Source organism: Hordeum vulgare, chromosome 6H (assembly GCF_904849725.1).
Source record: "Hordeum vulgare subsp. vulgare chromosome 6H, MorexV3_pseudomolecules_assembly, whole genome shotgun sequence".
Classification (NCBI taxonomy): Eukaryota; Viridiplantae; Streptophyta; class Magnoliopsida; order Poales; family Poaceae; genus Hordeum; species Hordeum vulgare.
Window position 1 is genome coordinate 549,626,775 of NC_058523.1, and position 23,576 is coordinate 549,650,350.

At 45.5% G+C, this 23,576-nt stretch overlaps 1 protein-coding gene across 1 annotated transcript; it reads right to left on the reverse strand.

Moving 5' to 3' along the window:
• Positions 1-6,088: 6,088 nt before the first annotated feature.
• Positions 6,089-6,997, reverse strand: LOC123403866 (germin-like protein 1-1). Its single transcript, XM_045097784.1, has 2 exons — positions 6,833-6,997; positions 6,089-6,742 (listed from the first exon to the last, which is right to left on the reverse strand). Exons 1-2 carry the CDS (start codon positions 6,939-6,941, stop codon positions 6,213-6,215), a joined length of 639 nt encoding a protein of 212 aa, XP_044953719.1. The 5' UTR covers positions 6,942-6,997; the 3' UTR covers positions 6,089-6,212.
• Between the last annotated feature and the right edge of the window lie 16,579 nt (positions 6,998-23,576).

Here is a 23,576-nt window from a genome sequence, read left to right on the forward strand (position 1 = left end):
TTTTTACGTAATTGAAAGTGTGAAGACTTGGGATTGGATTAAAGGGGTGGGAGAACCCCACACCCATGAAAAGATTTAGTAGAAGAATTACGTAGGTCTAGCATTTTAGTAGAAGACCCTTGTTCCGTCCCCAACTCTGCTCCCCGAGCTGGTGGAATTACAGTAAAAGACGCAGCAATTTTCCAGCTCCACGGATTCCGAAAGCTGGAGGAATACCGAACAGGGTCTTACTTTGTTGTACTGTAAATGTTGTGCATCAGCAAAAACACATCGCAGTATCCCGATCACGATTGGCGGGGCAAAAAGATCTGCCACACGCACTACCTGGTCGCTTCGTGATGTGTACAGTCTAGTCGCTATAGAATTGTGCGATCAAAATAGTAGTAGACGAAAGTTGAGATCAAACAATCTACAGATCGGTGAGAACCAAAGTTTTCCTCTTGTCCTATCGGCTGAAATCCTAGCCGCCGCAAGGAGAGGACAATTTCAGCGATGTCCTTCGACGGCTCCCCTCCGCCGGCAACCTCGTTTGTTGGTGATGAGGAGGTCGTCGGATCTACGCGTGTGGATCGTTTTTAGTCTTCGTAATCTATTTTTTTTTTTAAGTTATTCATCTTTCTAGCTTTGGCGGTAATGATTGCGGCGTTGAATAAAGATTCTTCGGATCCTTCCGTAATGAGGTCATCGGTCTTATGGTTGGGGAGGGATTTGGAAAATGGTATGTTCAAGTAATGATGGTATGGCGGCGGCGGCATCCTCATGGTGGACCTGTGTCCTCGGGTTCTACCATTGCGACGACGTTTGCTCCAACGTCAGCACGGAGCTTGGAAGGTAGTCCGGGAACAGATGCAGATTATGGTCTGCATCGACGATATCTGAAAGACAAAATGTTTGTTGGGTTCGTGGTTCCAGGATGGCAGGTATGGTTTCCTATTGCGACGTCTTAGTCGTGATGAGGTGTCAGATCTGGAGTTCGATGGCGTGTCTGGGGTGTTGCTTCGGTCTGGTTTGTTCAACATCAATGGTTTCATTTTTTGTGAGCAACCTTGAAGGTCTGCAAAGCAGATATCAGCGATGAAACTACGTAGAGCTCCGATGAGGAGGTGATCCGTCATTCTTTTCTTTGGTGGCTGTTGTAGTGGTGCAGGATGCAGGTGGCGAGCGTTGGTGTCAAGCCCAAATATATTTTGCTATCTTTCCAGTTTTGTCATGTCGGTCATTACGTGACTTGTACTTCAATGTTTATGATATAAATGAGACATGTATTATCATGAAAAAAACATTACAAACCCTAGTCACTAAATGGCATATCAATAACTATCAACCAAATATGGTAACTAAGGGCATCTAGCGACCAAGAGAGACTTGGTGACTAATGGCGTCTACCAAGGGAGACTTGGTGACTAATGGCGTCTACCGAGGGAGACTTGGTTGCTAAAAATTCACAACCATCATATACTCCCTCTCTACCATAGTACTTGTTGTTGGAGAAAACTAATACTTCTCTTCAACAACAAATATTTAGGAACAAAGGGAGTATATGATTAGAGGGTTGGTGACTAGATATCTACGTGTTTGTGATATATAAGACATCTTTTGTGACCAAAAAAATTGTAAACCTTGGTAAATAGAGGCATGAGAAAGCGGAAATTGTTGTTGGAGCTCGGTCTCCATGAAGGCCTCCAAATTCAACTTCTAAAGTTCATATTTTTCACATTTCAAAAGATGCTGAAAAAATACAGACACACATTAAGGTATAATGCACAACTGTGTAAATTTTCAGAACAAAAATACATTAAAATGAGGGTTGTATAAAAAAATCTACGGTCTTTTAAGACATGATACTATTCATGCTCCCATGCCATGAATCTTTTTTTTTGTACAGGTTGTAATTCAAGGTATTTCATCGTGAATATTTACACACATGTACATTACATCCTTATATACATGCATATTTTTTTCAGAATTTTTGAAAAGTGAACGGAAAAACCATGCCTATCGCGATAGAGAAAAACATAAAATGTATTTTTTTCCATTTCCGAGAGGCACAACCGTGCTTCTCGTGAAGGCAAAATCGTACTTCTCACAGAAGCAAAACCGTGCCTCTCGCGAAGGCAAAACCGTGCCTCTCAAAAAAGCAAAACTATGCCTCTAGTAAAAAAACGCATTATTTTTTATTTCCAAGAGACACGGCCATGCCTCTTGAGAACGCAAAACCATGTCTCTCGTAAAAATAAATAAATCAAAAAACATATTTTTTTTCCGACAGGCACGGCTATGCCTCTCTCGAACGCAAAACCGTGTCTCTGAGGGAAACAAAACCGTGTCTCTGAGGGAAACAAAACCGTGTCTCTCGTGAAAAAAACAAAAAACACATATTTTTGTGCGAAAAAGGTTGATTTTTTTCCAACGAAAAGCTAAAAAGACTAGTAAAAAACCAAAACACCAAAAAAAACCAAAAAATCAATTTTAAAACAAAAAAAAGGCTGAAAAACAAAAAATAAAAAAATCGGAAGGAATGCTCAAAATGTGACACATGGCGGCGGCTGGAAAACTCATCAAGTAACAACGCATGGATGTGATCGTTGGAAGACTTCCGACTCTCTTAACGTAGAGCTACGATTGTTGACTTTCTCAGCCAATCATCAACCCCCTGATTTTCACGGGTGGCCCTGGGCCCTTTATGCTTCCAATTCAATTAAGCCAGTTCAACCCATTTGTAATTTTACCTAGTTTCTTTAGGTAGGTGTAGCTAAGCTCGTACTGAAAGGATTGAACATCCGAGACAATCATGACCGTTTACGTAGCGCGTACGCTTAGTACCTAGCTTGGCTCCCAATATTATCGCCGCCTGCATGCATGTGTGCCCCCCACAGCATAAATTCAAGCTTGCAAGCATGGGAAAGCTGTAAGCATATCATTGACACGGCCATGGCCAATTGACCGAGACACGAGTACCTATCGGCCGGGGAAGTATCCGCATCCATAGACACGGCGGCCTGCGAGGTCGACTGCCTGCCGGAGGAGCTCCTGGTGCGCGTGATCTCGCTCACGTCGCCGGTGGGCGCCAACTGCGCGTGAACCCCAGGGCATTCCGCATGGCCGCTGACACCAACGCCGTCTGGTCCTGCTTCGTGCCACGCGAGCTTCCGCGGTTCACCAAGAAGGAGATCTCCCCGGCGCCGGCGTCCAAGAAGGCGCTTTTCAAGCGCCTCTCCTGCCTACCCGCCTTTCTCCCACGGAAGCTCTCATGGTATTATCTACCCCCATTATTCTGCCTTTTGAACTTTTATCTTTTTTCTTTTGTAAAAATTGGATTGAAACTTTGGATTTCTGCATCATTCAGATGAACATTTTTGAACATTTATATAATACGTTGTTCTTAACGAACATATGTTTACGTACTTGTGGTGCAGCTAGCACATGAGGCTGGGCAAGGCTACTGGCGCCAAGTGCTTCATGCTTTCTGCAGAGATATTGCAGATCACCAAATACCAAGGCTACGTATGGGACTGGACTCCTCTCGGTTTCGATCGCATTGCGCGCCACACCGGCAAAAGGTAAAAAACCATTTCCATATAGCGAATGCATCATTTTGGTGAAGAGGGCAGGGGCAGTCCTACTTTTTTTTTTTTTAAAGAAAAAATGTAGCAATTCGGTCTAGCTAGTGCTTAACCTGTCTTGATAAGCATATCGTATGTTTACGAATCTTATGTACTGTACTATATTTGTCTAATCAGAATTCTATATTTTGTCATAGATTCCGACATGTGGCGACGTTTAGAAATTGGCAAGATAGAAATCGGTGGCAAGATACATTGCAACATGCGATGCTCTCGCGAAACGTCATGTACGCTGCTTACATGGTGTTCAAGCTAGGACCCACTTCATTCTAGGGCATGGACTATCCATTCCAGGAGGCGTCGATTAGCGTTGGAGGACGTGGATCAACCATGACAGTTTGCCTCCAAAGCTGCACGCAGGATGAAGGTGATGGTGGCGACTCACCTCGGACACATGTCTTGGAATCACCAGTCCGTGCACATAGAGTAGTACGATGTCCCCGCGTAATTACTCTTGGAGAGGATATGTTACTCCCTCGGAAAAGGGCCGACGGCTGGATGGAAGTGGAGCTGGGTGAGTTCTACAACGAAGGAAGGCTACGATGATGATGTATCGGTCAGTTTAACCAAGACAACCTTGAGCAAGAAGTATGGTCTTATACTCTTATTGTGATGGGCGTGGAGTTTAGAAATAAGTTACAAAAGCCAACCGCGGTTGTAGGGGGTTAGTAAAAAATCTACTCGCTCCATTTTTAAATATTCTTTTTTAAAGATTTCATTACGGATTACATGCGGATGTATATAAACATATACTTTAGAATATAGATTCACTCGATTTGCTCCGTATATAATCCATATTTTAATCTTTAAACAGACTTATATTTAGAAACGGAGGGAGCAAGAGCTAAGAGAAGATACCATTTCGATAGTTTTGGTAACATATTTAAAGAGGCCGAGACCACAAGGGCATTAGAGAGGAAGTACTGTGAGGTGGGATAACTGCTACCACATGTTTTATCTTGAAAATGTGTCTACTGTCAAGCCGGTTTGTATGGTCTATATAGCTGACAAAAAATATAAATGAAGGCAAATATCTTGAAAGAAATGTAGGATAACATTTCAACTTTTGGAAGGCAAAATTTGAGCTTGTTCGGGCGACAGTCAGACCCTGCGTTGGGCACTTATTCAACTCTCTAACTCTGTCATGGTCTTGGTCTAGGCTTCCTGTATATGATCACAATTTCCAAATAATCGAATCACACGACAAGAACATTGAGGAGAAGAAACATCGACTGGGAGCCACACGCGATCAAGACACCGACCGCTTGCGAGATGTAGCTCTAGGTAGATGTGGTCTCGCACGCTCGCTCCCCTCATTCGACATCATGCTCCAAATCATTTTCCTCTCCCCCAACCGACATCTCGTCTTGGATGGCGAAAAACTGGATGGTGCATGGTCCGGGGTGAAATATTCCACCTATCGCTTGAATGAGTTTAGTTCACTTGGGCCTTCATTTTTTTCTTCTTCTATTAACTACTACTTCTTTTACTTGTTTATTACCATCAGTAGGTAGTCAGATCTGTAGTGACTTGCCAAGTGTTAGGGCAACTCCAAAGCGTCGACATGGTCCGTATGTGTCCATTTGAATCGAAACGAATAAAAATGCCAGCCAACGCTTCAACACAAACACCAAAACCGTTTCCTCGCTGTCCATCTAGACGCATTTCCGACCCATATTTGGCCACGCTCCTCCTACTTCCGTCCATATCTGGCCATGCTCGCTTCCTAGCCGGCGATCGAAACCCTAGCTAGCCCGCATGTCCATCATGCGGTTCTTCAACAACAAGGGCAAGGGCAAGTACAAGTTCAACGCCGACGCCGGCTCATTCCACGCGCCGCCAGCACCGGACGCCTTCCCCTTGGTGTTGTGGGAGGGAAAGGCTCGCGGCCGGCTTTACATCTCGATGCACCGTCCATAGTACCATTGGCAGTACCGTGTGTCGCTGTCGTGGCCCAACGTCAACCTTTCCCATGGTTGGCACCTCGATCCCCACCGCATCCCTGTACCAGCGGTGCCGCGGTCTCGGCACGCGCATGCGACATGTGTCCCCACGTTAGGCCGGTTTCTGGCTATGTGACCAGAAACGGACGCGAGCAGACAAAATATGTCCCCGCATTGGAGTTGCCCTTAGAGGAGACTTTTATTATTGTAGAACAAAGCTTGGTAAATCTACCTAGTTATAGATTTGTTGAAATGTTTGAAATGTATTATAGTACACATCAAGAAATATACGACACACTACTAAAATGTACTTCCTCCGTTCCTAAATATAAGAACTTTTAGATATTGCACTATGAGGTACATACGGATGTACATAGACATATTTTAGAATGTAGATTCATTCATTTTGCTCCGTATGTAGTCTTCTAGTGTAATCTCTAAAAGGTCTTATATTTTGAAACGGAGGGAGTAGCATACAAAACGTGGAACATAAACAATTTGGTATTACTTCAAAGACAAACCAATGCAACATATACATGACCAAATCAACTACACGCTACAGCTCGCTTGAGTATCATTTATTTAGTAATGACACAGACGGTTTTTGTTGAGAAACAGATACAGAGATGCAGACAACGAAGGCACCCTACTTAAACTTGGCCTTGATAGCGTCCACCTGGCCGTTGTCGATCCGGAAGGCCTTGGCCAGCACATCGCTGGGCACTGGCGGCGCGGCAGCGAAGAGTGTGGTCGCCATGACTTGTGTGCCCTGGAGCTGGCTGTTGAAGCCGGCGATCACGGAGGCAGGACCACGTCCCCTGTTCTGCTGGAAGTGCACGAGCCCACGCGGGAAGACGAACACATCCCCGACGGTGACAGTCTTAGTGAAGAGCTTGTTGGCGGTGGTGATGAAGCCAACCTCGAGGACTCCCTCGAGGACGAAGATGATCTCGGTGGCGCGTGGGTGGGTGTGCGGCGGGTTCTGGCCGCCCGGGGCATAGTCGATGCGCGCCATGGACACGCCAAGCGTGTTCACCGCAGGGAATGACTGTACATTCGCCGCTGTGACGTTGGACCCAGCTGCGTTGTTGGTGTTGCCAGCCCTCTTGAGACCGGCGAAGAAGAAGTCGTCCGCCGTGATGTCCGCCTTGCAGGGGAAGCCGTTCAGCTTGATCGCTGCCGCCATTCGTTTTGACAAAGTCATTGCATCAGCAACAACAAGCAGAAAAAAATGCAACAACGAACTTGAGAAAGATGATGACTCACGGGATGCCAAGTCGGCGACACAGACGTCCTGGAGCATGTCGGCGTCGCCGGCCATGGTGGAGGCAACGAGCGCGAGGAGGACTACGGCGGCAAGCTGAAGCATCACCATGATCGCTTGGCTAATGCTGTCTTGCTATCAGCTTGGTGGTGTAGTTGTTAGGGAGCTTCTTGGGTGTGGAAATTAGCAACGGTAGGAGGTGGTATTTATAGGCAGTGTGGTCTGTGTATGGAACTATGGATAGCATCGCCGTTTCACGGTCGTAGGCTCGGATGGGGAGGGAAACACGCAAGGGCCTGCGCATCCGATTCCATTAATTTGGAGCCAATGGGGACATACTAGTTGTTTTTGCACTCGTTGCAGGCTAGTTCTTGCTGCACATGTGTTCTTGAATCGATCCATTATCCATCCATTTTGTGGTATATCCTGTTGGAGACAACAGACCTGAGTTTCATCGGTCTCCATGCAACGTTTCTCATGGGCGGAATTGATCACTCTCTTTATTGTTTCCTTCCGCGAAAGGTACCACTTTATTTGTCGTGGAGGCACGGAGCTGATTACGTGAAAGGTATAGTCGTGCCTCTCACTAAAGGAAAAACACATTATCGTTTTTTCCTGCTATAAGAGGCATGGATATAGGCATGGATATACTTTTCATGAGGACACGGATTTGCTTGCGTGAGAGACAAGACCGTGTCTTTCGCAGAGCGATAGATTTACTTTTTGTAGATGTACGAATTTCCTTTCGCGAGAAGTATGCACGAACCAAGCTGTGGTTGGATGATTGACGGGATTATGGTATCCCTAGCCCACTAGGTTTTCAAGTCCTGATGCACATTTATTTTTGGATTTACTTCAGGATTTTCGACGATGTGCATTCTGTGTGAGGACACGTTTTCGTCAACGACGAAACGTCTATGATGAATTCATAGATCTAAAGATGATATGCCGACTCAGCCTGTTGGAGATGCTCATAGAGATAGAATGTGCGTGAATGCGTTCATTGATATGAGTGTATGCGCGTGTTATGAGTGCTTGCATCTATACTATGTTTTTTTAAGAAGACGTGTTTTATTTCCATAAGGGGTACAGATTTACTTTACGTGGAGACATGAATTTGCTTATGCGAGAGGCAAGGCCGTGCTTCTCACAAAAGAAAAAATACATTCTTTTTCTAGGAAAGGAAAAAACGCGCTTCTGGTTTGAATATTTTCATGAAAAAATTCGTCGATCTATCAACATGGAATCTAAATTTAAAAATCTCAACGCGACAAATTCAACAATGAAAAACAATTCAAGCTTTAAACACACAGTTTAAGGAATAAACTATTTGGAAAAATAAAAATTTATAAGTGAACTAAATGCAGCGCGACATTTATTTGTTCGTAACTTGATGTCGAGGTGGATAGCTGTTCATTTGGGGTGTGTTTGGTTCGGGAACGAAGTGGAACGGAATGTCATGGTTCCATTCTAGTGGAATGGGTCGGTTCCGTCCTTGTGTTTGGTAGTAGCGACTTAAAAGAACGGGATGGTTACATTTTGATGTTTGGTTGGAGGGACGGAATGGAATGGATTTGTTCATCTTCCTCTGCTGCATCTCGTCGTCGCCATCACTGCACGCCATGAGAGAGTAGAGATGATGGGGATGCGGCCGCTGCTGCCGGCGAGGAGAGGAGGGACCGGCCGGCAGGGAAAGGAGGGACCGGCCGACGGGGAGAGGAGGGACCGGCCGCTGCTGCCGGCGAGGAGAGGAGGGACCAGCCGGCGGGGAGAGGAGGGACCGGCCGCTGCTGTCGGCAAGGAGAGGAGGGACCGGCCGCTGCTGCCGGCGGGGAGAGAACGGACCGGCCGTCAGGGAGAGGAGGGACCGACGGGCGGGGGTGGTAGGAACCGGCCGCCGGTGGAGGAGGGACCGACCGCTGCTGCCGGCGAGGAGAGGACGGACCGACCGTCAGGGAGAGGAGGGACCGACGGGCGGGGGTGGTAGGAACCGGCCGCCGGTGAGAGAGAGACGAGACGAGAGGGAGGGAGAGAGACGAGAGAAGGAGCAGTTCCGCGTGATTCCTCCGATTTGGAGGAATGCGTTGGTTCCGCATATCAGGGAAATATTCCCTTCCCAGGAATCAAGGCATTTAGGTTCTCCTCCCAACCAAACACTAGAACGAGGATGAGGAACGGGTCGGACCCGTTCCATTCCACCCCATGACACAAACTGAACACACCCTTGAATCAGAGAGGAGACTCCATGAAACTATCCTGATTTTGCTGCTGCTTCTGACTTTTGCTGCTCGCCAGGCTCTCGTACAGAGAAGACTAGCTAGAACCAGTGGTGGAATTGTCTGATCTAGTCCTCTGAACGCATGCTATGACTGAGACCCCTTGTCAAAAAAAGAAGATTAAGACCAGGTTGGCAACGACCGCCTGGTTAATCATGAGTTCATGACGACTTCCGGTAAAATTAACAGAGCAAATCAATAGCTTGTCAGCCGTCTCTATCACTGATAATATGTGCTTGCTCGTGGTCTCGTGGAACGAGACGCTCTCTGCCATGTCCGAAACGCTCACCGTCGTCTACCTGTTGTCCTGCTCGGATCGCAGCCAGTCACGGCAGCCAGGAACTTGGCATTCTTATTTCGGGCCGGTGCTTTGAAATTGTACAACGCGCGGGTATGAAACATCATCTCGCCGAGCAGGCATGCGGGTCTGCTGCTCCTTTTAGGTCAGTTACGTACAGTTGGAAGCTAGCAAAGGTAGGCCAACGCTGGCTGCTTGCTTTGCAATGGCACCATGCTGAAAGACCATCAAGGGAAGCATTTGGTTGGCTCTCAGTGCGGCAAACTTCAACCTGTTGGAAATATGAGCAATTTATCAGAGGATTTTATTAAAAGAAAAGTTAGGATAAACATAACCATCATAATAAAGACAGAAGAAGGCATGTAATATAGAGATGAGATGACAAAAGACATGTACACGTAAGATCGAGAAAAGAACATATGTGTAACCGTTCTATATAGACAAGGTATCATAGCACAGACGGGATGGGGAAGAACGCATCAGCCGGCGGCGGCGGCGGAGGAGCGCGCGTGTATGTCTCGCTTGTTTTCAAGCTCATACATGTGTGGAAACATCCTCCCTTATAAGAAGGTCCAACTCCCACTAAACTAGCAATGTGGGACTAAACATTTCCACCTCTTGCCTTACACAAATGGGCTACGTGGGCCTCTAGAATTTATTAGGAATTTTCTGAAATCATATATATTGGGTTGGCCCATATTTGAACAAAATTCCAGCACAACCTTTTTTCTCGATTTGTTCTAAGGCATTGCCCAGTTTCTCCAATCCTCTAGGTTGGTTTGGATGAATTGCAAGTCTTTATTGTGTGGAGTTATCTACCGCTCGATGTGCTTTAACGGTGACTAGATATTGTTTCGGACTATAAATGGCTATTGCGGTCTTGGCGATAGGGTTACATATGCTACCGCCAGTCTGTTTAGTGGTAGGTTATTTTTCTACCACCAGGGTCCGCGACGGTAGGTTGTCATATCCTATCATCAAGGGCTACAACGGTAACAAGAGGATCAGGTTTTTTTTTCCAACCAGGATCACATCCGGATTAACTATCGCGAAAAGGTGAAAACAGTAAATTTTGCCCCGTCCGGTCCTGTCCACTGTCGGCCGGTCGAAACGACAGCTTGGTCACGAACCGGACCGGTCGGGACTGTGTTCACCCTGATTTGTGGCGTCCCACACTACGGGCAATGTCCAATGGCCGAGGCGATGAGCTGGTGTTTCGGCGGCACTCCACACTCCTTGTCTCCTTCACGTTGCTGACTGGGGTTGGATGAGTAGGGTAAAAAGCAAGAGCTACCTGCTACACATGCATCCGATTCCACTGATTTGGAGCCAATGGGGAAATGGGCAAAATTGACAAAAATGACCCCTGGGACGAAAGAACTCACGAATTGATCCCTCGGAAGAAATAATTCACCGGCCTGACCCTTTTGTGTGGCGCCCGACACCTCGGCGCCACACTGTACTGTGTGACGCCTAGGGGTTAGGCGTCACACCCCGGACCACGTGGCAGGGAGGGCCCCACCCCCAGGCAGTGTGACGCCTAAGCCTCAGGCGTCACACATTGTAATGTGTGGCGCCTGACCCTTAGGCGCCACACATTACAATACAGAGCCACGGGCCAGCCCCCTTCCCACCCCCCTCCCCACCCCCTCCCTCATTCAAACAGAAACTTCCATTGCGGCGGCTGGCACTCATCCCCTCCCTAATCCCCTCCCCCATCTCCTTCAGATCTGAGGATTTCTTCCTTGGATTGATCCCCTAAGGTAATGTCCTCCCCCATCCCTTCCCTTTCCCATCCTTCTATCCAATTTTATTATGTTTTGGTTGAGTAGATTGATTTTAGTAGATTGATTTGAGTAGGTTCTTAGGATTTGACTAGTTAGGATTTGGTTGAGTATATGAGTAGTTAGTAGTTAGTAGTAGTAGTAGGTATAGGAATTGCATTAGGTTTTGGTTTTGGTTGAGTATATGAATAGTGAGTAGTAGTAGTTAGTAGTAGAGGTAGGTATAGGAATTGTATTAGGTTTTGACTACTTAGGATATGAGTTAGGATTTGACTAGTTAGTATATGAGTTAGGATTTGCATTAGGTTTTAACTAGTTAGGATATGAGTTAGGTTTTGACTAGTTAGGATATGAGTTAGGATTTGACTAGTTAGTTGAGTATATGACTAGTTAGTTGAGTATATGACTAGTTAGTAGTTAGTAGTAGTAGTAGTTAGTAGTAGTAGGTATATGACTAGTTAGGAATTGCATTAGGTAGTTAGTGGTAGTAGTTAGTATTAGTAGTAGTTAGTAGTTAGTGGTTAGTGGTAGTAGTTAGTATTAGTAGTAGTTCATATGAGTATATGAGTCTTATTTGAATATTAGTAAATGAGTACTTTTTTGTGATTTGTAGGATGGTGTGGCTTCTGAATGATGTTTATGACGCTGAACACCGGGCCTATTTCATGTCGGAGAAGAAGATGGTAAGTAGAAAATGATTAGTAGATTAGTAATATTTTGAAAATGTAATAAGCACTTGATATCTTCTTCTCCTATATGTTTGCAGGAGCTTACGCCCCTGAAGATCCGGTCTCATGGGGCATCCTCTGTAATGCATTACGATGAGCGGTACACCCCGTACATCGAGATGACGGGACTCCTTCCATTCGTGCAGCTTGTGAGTCGGTCAACTCCAAATCTGAACGCTGCGGCAGTCACAGCACTCATTGATCGTTGGAGGCCGGAGACACATAGTTTTCACCTCTGGACCGGAGAGATGACGGTTACTCTTCAAGATGTTTCCATGATCACCGCTCTTCCCATCGAGGGGAAGCCACTATGTATGAGCACTGATTCTGAGGGATGGCGGCATCAAATGGAGGCTCTTATTGGTATGTCGCCGCAGGAGCCGGAGGTGGAAGATGGAGGGAAGAAAGATAGAGTCCCTGCCGGCGCCACTTTCACTTGGATTGTCGCCAACTTTGCTCATTGTCCTGAGGACGCAGATGACGAGGTCATCCAGAGGTATGCTCGCGTCTACATGTGGTACGTCATCTCTAGGACTATCTTTGCGGACGGCACAGGCAAGAATGCTCCTTGGATGTGGCTGAAGGCGTTGACTGTTTTGGACAACAAGTTCAGCTGGGGCTCGGCCGCACTGGCTTACTTGTATCGGCAGGTAATAAATTGTTAATATTAAGTACTCTCTGTTATCTTTTTCTGCTAAACTGATGCATGTTTGTTGTTACTTGTAGTTGGACGATGCTTGTCGCAGGACGACAAAGGACGGTGGAGTTGGTGGTTGTATGCTCCTACTTTCAGTATGGAGCTGGGAACGCCTACCTGTTGGACGCCCTAAAAGCTCAAAGTGGAATACCTGGGATGACCACGACAACCCTGTACGTCAACCTACATGGGCTTACAAGTGGGACTTGGTATCGGAGGTGGCAAGCGAAGTGAACCTATTGTACAAGCAGTACACCAACGAGATGGATTCGCTTACCCCCGAGCAGGTAAGATGGTTTCAGAGTTGACTTCCAGCTTCTATGTTGTGAGTGAAATGAATTGTGGTATTCATCTTGTGTTGTAGGTTGAATGGGAGCCATATGGTGTCGGGACAAACTTTGGTGATGCACACACGTTCGAGCTGAATCCACTATGCGTGCAGGAAAGACATCTTTGGCTAATGCGTTGTCCCCTAATATGCAATTGGGCGGTTGAGTGGCATCTCCCGCATCGTGTGCTGCGTCAATTTGGTTACTTTCAGCCACACCCGCCGGAGTGGGTGGACACGGACACACAGCTTCACAGGTAACAAAAAATAATTAGTGATTAGTTTTGTTCTTAGTGTTGAGCGAGCTACTGATGTGTTTTGTTCAAAGCAGGTTGGATAGGAGGAGGCAGCGAAAAATCAAGGACTGGCAGAAGCATCATAAGAGCTACGTCCTTATGTTTGAGCAAAGCGTGCAGGCAACTTCGAGCATACAACGAACCCAGTACCGTCAGCATTGTGCTCTTGCGTTCAGCAACTACCTAAGATGGTTTCAGGAGAGTACTCGTGTCGAGATTTTTCCGCCGGCTTACGAGGAGGACATATTGGAAGAACCCACTGAGTACGATGAACTTGCCCAAGGCGGTTACAGCAAGTTGATTCGCGAAGGGTACCAAACTTCCTTCGCCCCTGTCCTGAACTTTGTGGTAAGTGTGCTCCCCTATGTAAATTATGAATTCTAGCGGACCTATTCACTTGCACTTATTTGTTGTCATTGTCTTGTGATCATAGCGCAAAGAGGTCAAGAAACAAGCTGACGAGTCCGAAGATATTCTAGATAACACACCTGGAGGAAAAAAGGGAGAATCTGCACTTCGTCTATTCATAAAGGTGTTGTGTCATTATTATTATTTTGCCCACCTATGCAACATTATAGGTTACCTAATATATGTCATTTATATTTGAATCTAACAGGAACAGGGCAAGAAGTTACGGCGCCTATCCAACATTTTAGGTTGCCGTGACCCTGAATATGTTTCACCTTCGAGATCCGGTTCATCCGAAAGAAATACTCTTGACGATTCGGCTTCTTCGGGCGCTCATATGGATGATGGTGACATTACCCAAAGAAATACTCAGGACGATGATGTTGACACTCCTCAGGTATGACATAGCCATGCAGTTTGCACTTTCAACCTTCAACCTTGAACCTTCAAATTTGAACTTTCAACCTTCATGTGTATTAGGCTGCGGACGACATGACGTTGAAGGCTTTCCAACGCTCCGCTTACATGTTGAAGCCCAGGAAGGAATTTAAGCGCTACTCACCGGATGATTATGCGAAAGGGAAGAATCCGGTGGCCGGGAGCTCTCGTTTGTCAACGATGAGAAGCAGGGAGGATGAGGTTGAAGATGACGATGACGATGAGTCCGATGACCCAGATCAATTTGTGGTTGCGAGAAGGAAGAAGCTAGTATCCAAGAGGGGACGAGGCCCTAAGTGATTTGTAGTTGGTGTTGCACTTGTCGAGCTGAACTATTTATTGTAGTCTTGAACTATTTCGAGTTGTGAACCATTTAGTTCTAGTTGCAGTTGTTGAGAACCATTTAGTGCTGTCAAAAGATCCTTATTGCTGGAAATATATTGCTTTATTGCACTCACAAGATCCTTATTGCTGTCAATATATTGATGTATTGCTGTTCTAAGATCTTTATTGCTGTCAGAAATTGCTTTATTGCTGTCCATATTCAGTTCCAGCAGGTTTTCACATGTGTGGCGCCTAGTTGTACTCCATGATACTCCGGCCATTGTGATTGGTCAAAGTATGGTTCAAATCTAGGAGCCCATGTATGCTTCGTGGTCATGATCGAGAACTCGGACTCCCTCACGGTTAGTGGATGGTTGACGTCCACATTCCTACTGCGAGCTGCCGTGTACAAATGCGAGCATGCGAGATGAAGCAACCTTGGTCTCCCACAAGAACAATCACACAAGGATAAAGAAACCTTGAACGCCCTGTTTCCGTGTTGCTGGCCATCGTTTGTCGTTCCTCCGGGCTCATTCACTTCGTATGTCCAATCCTCGTTGTTGTACAGGGTAGCCGTTTGGGAGTCAGCCTTCCGTGATTGAAATACCATCCATTTGTCAACCTTTGGTGGAAACTGGTACTTATACTTTTTCTTGTTCTCTCCCGCAATCTGATCATCTGTTTCTTGTGAGTACTTTAGAAAGTATGCTCTCAACTTGTCGAATGTGTATTGAACTATTGCCGTCACCAGCAACGCACGAACACCCTTCAACACCCGGTTGAAGCATTCTGCCATGTTACTAGTCATTTGACCATATCTTCGGCCATCTTCGTCATAAGCTCGTGCCCACTTGGCCCAAAGTTCAATGTGCCTGTTAAGAAACTCAAGCCCACCTGCATCAAGTTTTTTGTTTACAAGCAAAGCATTGTACAATCTTGCAAATCGTTTGTCAGAAAATGCTTGACAACAATCCTGAAGATCATCCGCCAACTCCTTGCTACCACATGCCCGGTAGAAGTTTGCACAGAAATGCCTCATGCACCATCGATGATGCAAAGGAGCATGGCCGGGAATGACAATGTCAACCGCGTTAAGTATGCCTTGATGACGATCCGATATGACACATATTTCCCTCTCAAACGGTAATACTTTGGTTCTCAAAATATGCAAGAACCATTCCCAGTTAACATTGTTCTCTGCCTCAACCAAAGCAAAAGCCAAAGGCATCAACCGGTTATTGGCATCACTTGCTATTGCAACCAACAAAGTGCCCTTGAATTGTCCGGTCAAAAACGTGCCATCGATGGAGATGACAGGACGGCAGTGCTGGAAAGCCCTCACACATTGCTCAAATGCCCAAAATGCACGGCCAAATACGCGAACCCTATTTCCATTCTTAATCCTTGTTTTCTCCCCATACGGCTCGACCACATGAACCATGCCCGGGTTAGTGTGGGCAATAGCTCCCAACAACCTAGGTATGCGGTTGTATGCTTCCTCCCAATCACCATACAACATCTTGAACGCGGCTTGCTTTGCTTTCCATGCCTTACCATATTTCACCTTGTAGTGAAAGAGGGCTTTCACAAGGTCTTGTACGCTTTTTATGCTCATTGTAGGAAGAGAGGAGATGGAGTTGGAAAGCCTATAAGCGATGAACTCGGAGGTTAGTTGTCTATGGCTTTGCGACGATAGGGCACCATCAACCCTCTTGCCTTGACACATGTGAGGCATACAACTGACAATGTTCCATCCTGGCCCTCCTTTCCATGGTCTTGCACGGACAATCCAAGGACAACCTCTATCCTCACAAGCAACCGTGTAACGCAGCTTCATGTTTGAATGAACAACTTTGTGTGGCCTGTAATGCGTAACAGAATATTCATCCAACCACATCTTCAGTTCAAAGAATGTTTCGAACTTTGACCCCGGCAAAATAATATTCTTCCCATGTGTGTCCTGATGAGAAGGTGGCCTAACTCCAAACAATATGCCTTCGCCTCCGTCAACCACGGCTTCATCCGCAAGGCTAAGATCCTCGAACAATGGTGTCCGGTGATCACGCTTTAATACCTTCGTGAAAGCTTCAGCCTCCTTTGCCGTGAACCCTTCCTCATCAACTTCTTCATCGGGACCCTCATCGTCAGACTCAGAGGCATACCCACGTGAGTACGGAATGGAATGGTCCATTGTCTCTTGCAAATTATATTTGTCCAAATCACCAAGATTGTTGTCATGAAGAACATTACCATCATCATAGTGCTCATAATTAGCCTCTACCAATGGTTCATGTTCAATGATGACCTCTTCGTTAGCCTCATACACACAAGAAAGAGGTTCAATGCTGGCCTCTTCGTTGATGGTTGCAGGAATAGCTTCAACAATCGAAGAGGAAACCCGGTTCAAATCCAACAAGTTAGGAACATTTGTTTTCATGGCAAATAACTCTAGAGCCTTGTCTAGTGATTCGGCCACCGTATCCTTGTATGCAAGCCAACGTTGCTCGGAGTTGACACGCATGGTCTTCCAACGAATGTGCATTCCGAATCCCACATTATGCCTACCAGCAAACTCAACTACATCACTAGGGTCCATCCAATTCAAATCCTTTCGGACTTGTTCCAACAATTCAGCATAGCTAGGACACAAATCGAACACCATGTCAAGCTCATCCGGGTCCGGATCAATATTGCCTTTTAAAAAGGCATCCTTGTCCACGTGATGAACATAAACACATGTTCTTCCCATACCTAAACAACAAAACATAGAACCTTTTCATGAGCAATCATACAATTACAATAACCATAGCCTAACTTCCAAATAACCCTAACCCCCTCATAACCCTAACACAACCAAACATCCCTAACCCTAGCCTAACCATAGCCTAACCCTAGCCTAACCCTAGCCTAACCCTAAAACAACCATAATGCACACATCCAAACAACCCTAATCCTAACCCCATCATACCCCTTATCCTAACATACAAACAAATAAAACAATATGATATACATCCCACATTTCATGAAAAACTAGGGTTTCCTCAAATTTGCAAAAAAAAGAACACAAAAGATTTTCCTTTGGATAAGAATGAGGGGAGAGGTGGGGATTACCTTAGGGGAGTGATTGGACAACAAATGCCCGCTCCAAACCTTGAGATTTGGTGATGTAGAGAAGGATTTGAGGGAGGGGGCAGTGGCTGGGAGAGGGGCTGGGGGAGGGGAATGAGGGAGGGGGTGGGGAGGGGGCTGGCCCGTGGCTCTGTATTGTAATGTGTGGCGCCTAAGGGTCAGGCGCCACACATTACAATGTGTGACGCCTGAGGCTTAGGCGTCACACTGCCTGGGGGTGGGGCCCTCCCTGCCACGTGGTCCGGGGTGTGGCGCCTAATCCCTAGGCGTCACACAGTACAGTGTGGCGCCGAGGTGTCGGGCGCCACACAAAAGGGTCAGGCCGGTGAATTATTTCTCCCGAAGGGTCAATCCGTGAGTTCTTTCGTCCCAGGGGTCATTTTTGTCAATTTTGCCGGGGAAATGATAGTTGTTTATGCACTCCTTGGAGGCTAGTACCTGCTACACATGCGTCTTTGAATCAATCCGTGCTCCATCCATTCTGTGGCATACCTATTGAGACAACGCACATCCGTTTCGTGGACCTTGATCGTCGTGGGCATAGTGCCAGGGCAATGCACAATTGAACATGTCGAGGTGGCTTATCGTGTACTTCCTTCGTACCAAAATAATTATGGTTGAAGAGAACTAGTCTTTGTTCTATTTTTGTCCAACTATAACTATTTTGGTCCGAAGGGAGTAGTTGCTCATGCGAAACTTATGGCATTACAGTTTGTGTTTTTGAGACAGTTGACCGCACAGGAGAGATTATTTACTTTGCATATTAGAGCAGATCTAGTAGATCCCGTAAAATATCAGAAACTGTAAAATAATCTTCGTTTACTGTTTTGAGCCAAAAAATGTCTATTTCATACAGTTTTACTAAGTCTCATTTGTCAACTTCGTTATGTCTCAGTCGATGGTATATTCTTCTGATCTTGCATGAAGATTTCTACAAAAAAATATTTTTATTTTTTATTTTTCTTCTCCTTATACTATATCGCTTGATTAAGACTTGGTTAAGTCTCAGTCTACTCAGGCATAGCCACATCCTATTTCAAGTATTGCAAAATAGCCGATCCTATAAAAATATATACATATCCCCCTAAGAAAACCTCGTCCAAAATTTTCAGCTCTACTTATACTACAAAACCACTGGCAGGAGGAAAGTTTCACGTCAACCGCCACCGCCGACGCAACCGCCATCTCCCAAGTCTGGCTGTTCCCGTCGCTACCGACCAGCCGATTGTGTCTCCCACCCTTCCTCGGCTCATTACCGACGGCCATCATGCCCCTCAACCTCTTGGGTCGTTGCGGCAGCTCCGCCATATAGGCGAGCTTGATGTACGTAGCCCCTCGCGCCGGACGACCATCGCGCCCCTCGAGCTCTTGGGTGGCCACGACAGCTACATCATTGATGTGGGCTCGAAGTCGCCATCGAGGACCAATGGCCATGACAGGAAGAAGCGGTCATGGTTAGGAGTGGCTGCTTGTGCGGGTAATTTGGGGAAGAAGATGACCGTGGGAAAAAAGAGAAAGGAAAAAAAGTGCCGACGAATGAAATATTCATTTTCACGATACAAATTTGTGGTATGTGTTCTAGCGCAGCATGTGCGGCATTGTAAAACAGTTTTAACCTTCCTCTGTAAAAGCCGACCCTTAAAAATGCGTATAAGGGGCACTATAAACAGGTTTTACTATGCGAAATTGCTCCAGACAGAACAAACCTCGTAAATGAAATTGTTTACTGGTACCTCAATATAAGGGATCTGCTAGAGATGCTCTTACATCTGTCTTAACTTAAAAATAAATAAATTTGAAGCAATTATTAAAAAAAGAATACAATACCAGATCAATGTCACTAGATCCATCATGAAATATATCTCAATGTTGTATCTATTTGGTACTATAGATGTTAATGTTTTTCATATGAAAGTTGGTCAAATTTATAGAATGTTTAAGATAAATCTAATATGCAAAGTAAAGAAAAACAGAGTACCGTAAGAGTTTGAACGATTAAGCTACGGGTGAAGCCATCCAGAAGGCTCCTAGATAGTGTTAGTACGTTGATAGTACCATGTAATTTGTATCTAGCTATCTCTATCTCCCTTCTCCTAACGTGCAAGTCACGATTGAGTCATGGTTGTCATTGTATGTGCATCTTGGAATAAGCTTCCATTTATTAAAGACTTTCAACCTCTCTACGTAGAGGATGAGACGCTTCCACCAAGGTTTACACGTGCTGTCCTAAGAGCATATCTAACCCTGTAAAAGCCGACCCTTAAAAACCTTTAAAAATGCGTATAAGGGGTACTGTAAATAGTTTTTATGCGAAATTACTCCGAACAAAAAAGACCCCATAATTGAAATTGTATTTCACTATAGTTTTTTCTTTTCTTTTTTCCTCCTGTTCCGGTGAGCCGTTTCGTGCCATGGCGTGCCTCGCCCTAGCGCCCCGGCGCCACCAGCCTCACCCTCGCCTCGTCCTGGCGCCGGTCGTTCCCGGCCATACATGTAGTGGAGGATCCTTGCGCCACCCGCCGCCGATTGAGCTCGGTGTCGTGTGAATGACCCTGACAATAGTACCTAGGGGTACGAACAAAGGGGCAAAGTCTAACTAGGCGTAGTGGATGCATTCGGATTTACGAGTTCAGACCCACTCAAAAGTGGTAACTACCCTACGTCTCGAGCCCTAAGGCAAGTGTTTTCTTATGAGGGTGCAAAAGATTACAAATCGTTGAACCCTTGAGCTGGAGCCCGGGAGTGGCTTATATAGTAACTGCCACGACCGGCCGAGCTTCATTACAAGGCATTTAATGCTAATAAAGTGGGAATTTACTAGAAACGACAACTTTAACCCTTGGCATTACTGGTAACATGAGTCTTCACTGCACTTCATGTGGTAGATAAAGTCCTTGGGCGTTGCTGCCTCTTTGGTGCCTTCATCTTGCTGTGGTTCGAGTGACAGGATGCGTCCGACTGGCACAAGGTGGTCCGAGTGACTCTGAGTAAGCTGAGTGAGGGTTACTGAACCGTATATGGTCGAGGCTTCAACCGTGACCTTAAGAACACTGATGTCCATAAGGAGTCCTAGGTGGGCATAAGGAAGCAGGTCCGTAGGCCTACGCCTAATGTACAACCCCATCACTCAGCACTGCTCGTCCCCGATTGAACTTGACACTGCCCATCGTTGCGCGTACATTCCCAGTTGTGGCCGGCCCACCCTCCCCCTCTCTTCTCCGGTGCTGCCCCACCCGATTCAGGCCGCGGGTGGCCTGTTCCACCCCTCCCGTGGACGGCCTCGTTTCGGAAGTGGAGGTCGAGCTAACCGCAATTCGGACCCGTGACGGTAAATTCCGGCGTACGGCGGCTTCTTCTGACATGCGGCGACGGATTCCGGTGAGTTCCAGGTAGTTTTCGGCCAGTTCCGCGGTGTTTGCTCCGACGAGGTTTTGACCAGTTTATGTCTTGAACTGTATATTGTCTTCAAAACTGTACATATAAGGTTTTCGCGGATGGATTTACCGTGTCCCTTAAAAAGTTTACGGGTCGAACAAGTTTTACAAGGTCTGTTCCGCACCGTTTTTCCGATCGGAACTGTAAACACCTTGTTTTTTTATGGATTTAACCAGTTTACGTGACCTGCTAGAGATGCTTAAAAAAGAAAGTTTACAGGTACTACGTACATGTACATGTATAACCTGCCAGGTTGATGGCAAGCAGTCTCAACGAGCAGTCAGTGTCACATGCATCACAGAGGAGTCATTTTCCATGGAATCATCAATCGTACGTACTCTGATTTTGCTATGAAGAATGATTTTTGACTTTTGCTGATTGCAAAAACTGAGCTGGGTCAGCTCTCTGCACAGAGTAGAATAGAACTAGTGGCATTGTGCGAAATAGCCTTCCAAGAGCATGTTGTGATGCATGGAGACACCTGATAAGAAAAGATCCGTTCTAGTACGATATACATACATCGGATATACCAAAATTGTGATGTGAAATCGATCAACTTTACAGGTGAATGATGGCCGACCGGTTACCAATTTCATGCCGATTCCAAGTAAACTCACAGATCTGGTACAAACCCAAGCAACATGTAACTAGTTGTGCGCGTGTACACGGACGTGCAACTGCAGTTGTGTGAGACCATGTGGGTGTGCAAATGTAGTTGTGCGTGGCCTTGGAGAGGACAAAGTAATAGAACGCGAGTCCGCGTGTTGATGCTAACTTGGAAAGCATCAATAAGCGGAGTAGTACATGCTAAACTAGCTCCGCCTATTGATGCTTCGGTCAGGTTCGTGTCAAGTTACCTCGATGCACTCTCCAACATAAGGGCGAATCCAAACGCAAATTTTGTGCATGGTTCTTCATGATCACCTAGCCAACATAATATTTTGTGCCTGCAGGCATCTTGAGCTTTAGAGCAAGTACAATAGGATGATGTAGGCGGGCTGTAAGACTTAAAATAATATATTTGTGATGAATTGAAAGAGAGAGAGGAGAGGAGAGAGAAAAGAAGCGGGCTACAAACTAACAGCCGGCTGTAACACGTGCTCCTAGGCACTTTGTGAGAGAGGATGGTGGGCCTTGTATCAATAAAGTAGTACTTATTTACATCTACCTATTCTACTTACGGGCTATAAGCTTGGCTATAGATGACGTGTCAACATCATATAGCCAGCAGCTGACTATATTATTAACCACAGCTGGCTGTATTATGGGGATGCATTGGAGTCGAGTTGGCTAACACCAGTGCTTCCGACATATATGCGTCAACCATGCCTTACTCGAGAGCAACACACAAAGAGAGAAGCCTATTAGGAGGGGACATTCCCATCCTTATAAATCGTGGTATGTCTTCTCCCACAATAAATGTGGGACTAAATCCAAATATCTTTCACTGACAAATCGATCATAATGGGACCGCTAACACAACCATTTTCAGCCAACCAATCATGACCGACCATCTGTGAGTTCACTGAGATTTATTCTGGACACTTGATCTTTGACATCAATTATTATGCAATCTTGACTACGCTAACACTAGTGTTTTCGACACACATGCGTCAACCAGGCCCTACCTGAGAGCAACATCGATCTATGAGAGGCCTTGAGCCCTCTTTCCCTGAAAGACTAGCCTGTCAGGAAGGGACACCCCACCCTTATAAATCATTTTATGTTTTCACCCACAACCGATTTGGAACTAAACCCAACACAATCTAGCGCTGCAGTAGAGCACCTTACCTATCGATATTGAATCCAACTGCCTAGAATCTGAACTATGTTGAAGAGCGTTGAATGTAACATGTCAAAGTTTTCTTTCAAGGTCAAAGAGATAAACCAAACTATGGGGTAACAGGGTTGTCACAATGTTAATTGTGCTAGTCATGTATTAGCAAATTTAGGTAGAACTAAGGGCAGAACCACGGTTTGGCTTGGTTCAGCTCCGGAGGATGTCCTATATATTGTATTGCGAGATTGTAATCCCTTAAACTTTGAGTAATGGAAGAGCTATTTCGTAAAAAAAGGAAAATATAAAGTAAAAATAATAAAGATAAATCAATGAAAAATAGACATTAATATTTGCGTAAAACCATAAGGTGTTGGAGTTACTACATGAGATCTGTTGATTGTAATCAAGATGAAAATGAGCAAATCCGGTATTTTTAATACAAAATTTTATCATTTTTAAAAAATAGGATCATTTTTAAATTTTTTACTTAAGATAAATCTAATATGGAAGTAAAATAAACAAAGAGAACAACCGTTTCGAGTTTGAATCATCATCGGAGCTTATCCAAGATACACATGCAATTAATTTATTACAACTGTGACACCATTGTGACTTGCACGCTAGGAGAAGGATGATAGAAATAGATACAAATCATATAACTATCAACCCGCTAACAATTCTATCCACGAAGTGAAAGACACTTCCACCAAAGCTTACAACTAGTATTTCGTACATGTACATGCATGTATAGCATGTCTGATTGGTGGCAAGCTGTGTGAGGGGTCATTTTCTATGAATCTATGAAGCCCATCCTGATTTTGTTGT

Coding starts and splice junctions, on each gene's coding strand:
- LOC123403866 (XM_045097784.1), bottom strand. CDS start 6,941: ATGGTGATGCTTCAGCTTGCCGCCGTAGTCCTCCTCGCGCTCGTTGCC. Junction 6,743..6,832: donor TGTCGCCGACTTGGCATCCC/GTGAGTCATCAT, acceptor GAATGGCGGCAG/CGATCAAGCTGAACGGCTTC.